General features: G+C 42.2%; 1 protein-coding gene across 3 annotated transcripts in view; it reads left to right on the top strand.

Annotated features, from left to right (window-relative positions):
• Positions 1-2,093: 2,093 nt before the first annotated feature.
• LOC101587667 (aldose reductase-related protein 2) overlaps positions 2,094-4,190 on the top strand; it is a 15,353-nt gene continuing 13,256 nt past the window's right edge. For all 3 annotated transcript variants that reach the window (XM_023713841.1, XM_023713842.1, XM_023713843.1), the window contains exon 1: positions 2,094-2,161. In XM_023713841.1, coding sequence (XP_023569609.1) covers positions 2,096-2,161 — 66 coding nt within the window. In that variant the 5' untranslated portion in view covers positions 2,094-2,095. The remainder of the gene's footprint in view (positions 2,162-4,190) is intronic.

The raw sequence follows: 4,190 nt of genomic DNA, 5'->3' as shown, positions 1-4,190 counted from the left end.
TTGTAAATGGGATCACAAGTCCGCATCTTGTACAGCAATTAACCACTAAGAAGAATATATGCAGTGTATTATTTGTTGAAACTGTCCTTCCGATATGATTTGAAGGTGTCTCATTGCTATCTGTTTGTCAATAAAACTTTGAAAATAAAATAAAATAAAATAAAAAAACAATTTAAACTAACGGAAAATAAAAGTGCATTTGTGCTCCTGCATTTAAAAAAAGAAAGAAAAAAGAAATGAAATACAGGGCCTTCAAATAGCTCAGCAGATGAAAGCACCGGCAAGCAGGTGTAGGGGCCAGGGGTTCCATCTCTGGGCCTGCCATGCTGGCCCCCTCCCCCAAGGTGCTCTGAGACTGGCAATTGAGACTGGGTGTGTGACACGCACCTGTAATCCCAACTCTTGGGAGGCTGTAAATAGGTGGATCACTATGAGTCTGATTTAGTAGTGAGACCCTGAACACCCTGTAGACTCTTTCCTAAAATAAAATAAAATAAAAATAAAAAAAGAAATGAAACAGAATTTCATTATCAAAACAATAAGAATTCGACAATGGTTGCTACATTGAATAATGTTTTTAATGGAAGGAGCCTGGGTTAGTCAGCTTTGTATTACTATAGGAAAATGTACCTGAGATAATCAATTTAAAGAAGGGAGAAGCTAATCTTGGCTCACAGTCTTTGAGGTTGCCAGCCATGATGGCTGAATTTATGCTTTTGGGCTGAATATATAGTATTTTATAACCACAAAGTTTTTGTTTAAGATAGGCACAAGAAGTTGAAAAGTTCATTCTAAACAAAATTAACCAAAGTCATGCATCCTAAATAAATAAATAAATAAATGAAGAATATTATCATAAAAAAAAATCCTTCCCAGAGATTAACAAATAATTTGTATTCTCTGCTAGGAAATATTTTATACTCTTACAGTAATTACATAGGCAGAAGTTAAAGTATACACTTCTATTTTCTATTTATTAGGCTAGCAAAAGAAAAAACCAATTGGTGAACACTGCCAGAATAAAAATGGAGTCTTTTGTGTCAATCTCCAACAAAAATAAGAATAAATGAAGAAGACCATGCACATGTGCCTTATAACAAGAATCATTTGCAAAAGATGCCAGAACCAAGCTTTTGTGAAGGCTGTGAGTCTTACACTGTTACAGTTCATCTCTATGTGCCCCTCCAAAGCCTCATGCAGTCACTGGGCGGACTTGTAGTTTGTGATTAACTCATGATCCACTGGGATTATGAGTGATCCAAGACTGGGATTATGGGTCTGAGTACTGCTGGGATTATGAGTATGAGTACTACACCCAGTCTGGGGTGGATAGCCTGAGTGTAACATAAGACAGACAGAGAAACAGACTTGCTCTCTGTTGCCATTGTTACTGTTACTTCTCCCTGTGCTCTCTTCTCTTTGCTGCCATCATGAATGGTCATCCTCTGTCATGTACTGCTTTGCCTTGGAGCCAGCTGAGTATGGACTGAAACCTCCAGTAATTATGAGCTAAATAAACCTTCTCTTCCTTCATTTTGAGTGTCAGATATTTGTCCCAGCAATGAGAGAAAGTGTAACCGAGACATACGCAAAAAGTACTTCTGCAAAGATATCTGCTGAACAACTGTCTATTTAATCTTAGGCTGACTTCCCCTTTGATACTGGTCCTTGTTGCCAAAGGTGATTGTCTCAAAATAGTTTAAATAATCCTCTGCATTTTGCCATAGGAAATCTCCTGATCTCACCCTCCAGGCACACCTACAGAGCTCACCGTGACACGCAGGTTCTCCCTGCAATGTTCATCCCCACATAAGCTTCATCTTGGAGATTCTTAACCTGCGTGTTATTTAGATGGGCAACCCCCTAAGTGTCACTCAGAAAGCAATTCATGCTTTTTGTTGTGAAGGAGTTTGAACTAGCTTATTATCTCTAATCTTGATCCATCATAACCTTACAAAAGATCAGAATGCACTTCCTCCTCTAGAGCCTGCTTCAGGTTCTGGCTCCTCCCCTGCAGCCAGAGCCAGCCCCTCTCACTAGGACACCAAACGTACTCAAGTCTTTCTGCTTCCTCACAAGCACTTCCTCACCAGCGATGGCTACCTTTGTGGAGCTCAGCACCAACGCCAAGATGCCCATCGTGGGCCTCGGCACTTGGAAGGTAAATATGCAAATCAAGGGCCCCTGCTCTCCTACAGGGGCTTTTGGGCCTGTTTTCTTCTCTGTCTCTCCTCTTGCCAGGGTTTCCGGAGATGAGATTTAGCTCAAGAATCAAGATCCAAGTAATTTTCCATTCTTGGCGCTGCACCACAGCCTTTCTTGGTTTTTTTCTAGCAGCAGCGAGAACTTTTCCAACAAGTTTTGAGTTTCAAACAGGAGTTAGGCTTGTTTTAACAAAATATTTGTTCTTTTAGTTGTTTTCAGGGAAGTTACTCTCTTAGTCATTTCCTCCCTGGTGGTAGTTCTGAGCAGATAGAGGAATCTGGTCAGACCAGCTCATCTTCAGTGTGGTAGAATTCAGATTCACCCCGAAAGGTCCTTATTAGTGCCTGAGGACTGGAAGTTTCTCTGTACTGTGTGGGAGTCTAGCGTAGCTGGTCGAGTGACAGAAAGGATGCAGAGTTTTGAAAGAAAGCCTTGGCTCTCTGCCTTTGCTGCCTTGGCTGCAGAAATTGGACTGGCAGCCTTGATCGTAATGTTTTTATTTTTTGGTACTGGAACTCAAATTCAGGACCTTGTGCTGGCCAGGCAGGCATTTAAGCTACTGAGCTATCTCCCTAGCCCTCAGCATTAGTCTTGATGGTGTGCTTGCTAGAAACGTAGAATCTCAGGCCCCGCCCATGCTGCTGAGTCAGCGTCCACACTTCCATCCCCACCTGGTTCAAGTGTATATGAAAGTCTGAGAAGTGCTGGGGCCAAGAGAGACCAGGCTGGAAACTGGGAGCTCCCCGGAGCCCTGGCTTTGTGTAGGTCGCTGACAAATGCTGTGACACCCACCCCAGGCACCCTGTGAAGCAGCTGCAGGAGCCTCTGGTAAGCTTCCAGGAGCTGTCTTTGTATCTCACTTTTCTCCATCCTCAGGCCGCTTCTGTGGTCTATCTTCCTCCACTCTTACCTGTTCTGCCCAGACTCTAATTTCCTCCCCTTGGAGAGGGTAAAATCCCTCCTCCTTTCAGCACTAGGTTTCTGTAGTGTGGGGTTTCATCCTTTGTTCTGATTGAGCACCTCAATGGTGATACATTCAGTCTCAGCCTCTCTTCTTAAACAGCAAGATTTTCCCCAAGTCAGAACTTTAAAGCAAGCAATAAATAATTACTTCTTCCAGATCGCTAGTGAATATGCTCATCGTGGATAAATTTTGCAGAAATTAATTATCAGGATTTCAAAGGTAGATGTGCAGGCTGTGACATGAGCTGTTTACAAGACAGATGATTAAAAAATTCAAAGGACTTTATACATATTGCTGGTTAGGTGGGGATCCTGGAGTGCTTCTGTGCTGCACACAATTTTTCATTCTGGAGTTGGAATCTCTCTGTCTCTGTCTGTCTGTCTGTCTGTCTGTCTGTCTGTCTGTCTGTCTGTCTCTCTCTTTCTCGTGTGTGTGTGTGTGTGTGTGTGTGTGTGTGTGTGTGTGTTTTGTTTTATTGTTTGATGCATGGTCTATTTGTATAGTCAAAGATGGCTTGCACTCACTCTGTAGCCCAGTTTGGCTTCAAACTCACAGTGATCCTCCTGCCTCAGCCTCCTGAGTGCTGGGATCACAAGCATGTGCCATCACACTCAGCTCTGTTTTATACTCTTTGAAATGCTTGTTGCTGTACAAATGATACGATTTTGTGTTTGTTGTGTTGTGTTTTGTTTTTGACTGAGGGTTGGCCATACTGGGGATTGAGCTCAGGGCTTTCACACTGAGTTTCTGTACCCCCAGCCCTTTTTTATTTATTTATTTATTTATTGAGATAGAGTCTCACATATTTGCCTAGGTTGTGCTCACATTTGAGATTCACCTGCCTTACCCTCCCAGAGTGCTGGGATTGCAGACATGCATCAATTCTTTGCTCATTGGCTTGGCAAGGTTACAGCAGAATATGTTATTTCCAGAGTAGTATTTTTCTTCTTCTTCTTCTTCTTCTTCTTCTTCTTCTTCTTCTTCTTCTTCTTCTTCTTCTTCTTCTTCTTCTTCTTCTTCT

The sequence above is a fragment of the Octodon degus genome, unplaced genomic scaffold, assembly GCF_000260255.1.
Source record: "Octodon degus isolate 3935 unplaced genomic scaffold, OctDeg1.0 scaffold00032, whole genome shotgun sequence".
NCBI lineage: Eukaryota > Metazoa > Chordata > Mammalia > Rodentia > Octodontidae > Octodon > Octodon degus.
This window is presented reverse-complemented; position numbering and strand designations above follow the sequence as displayed.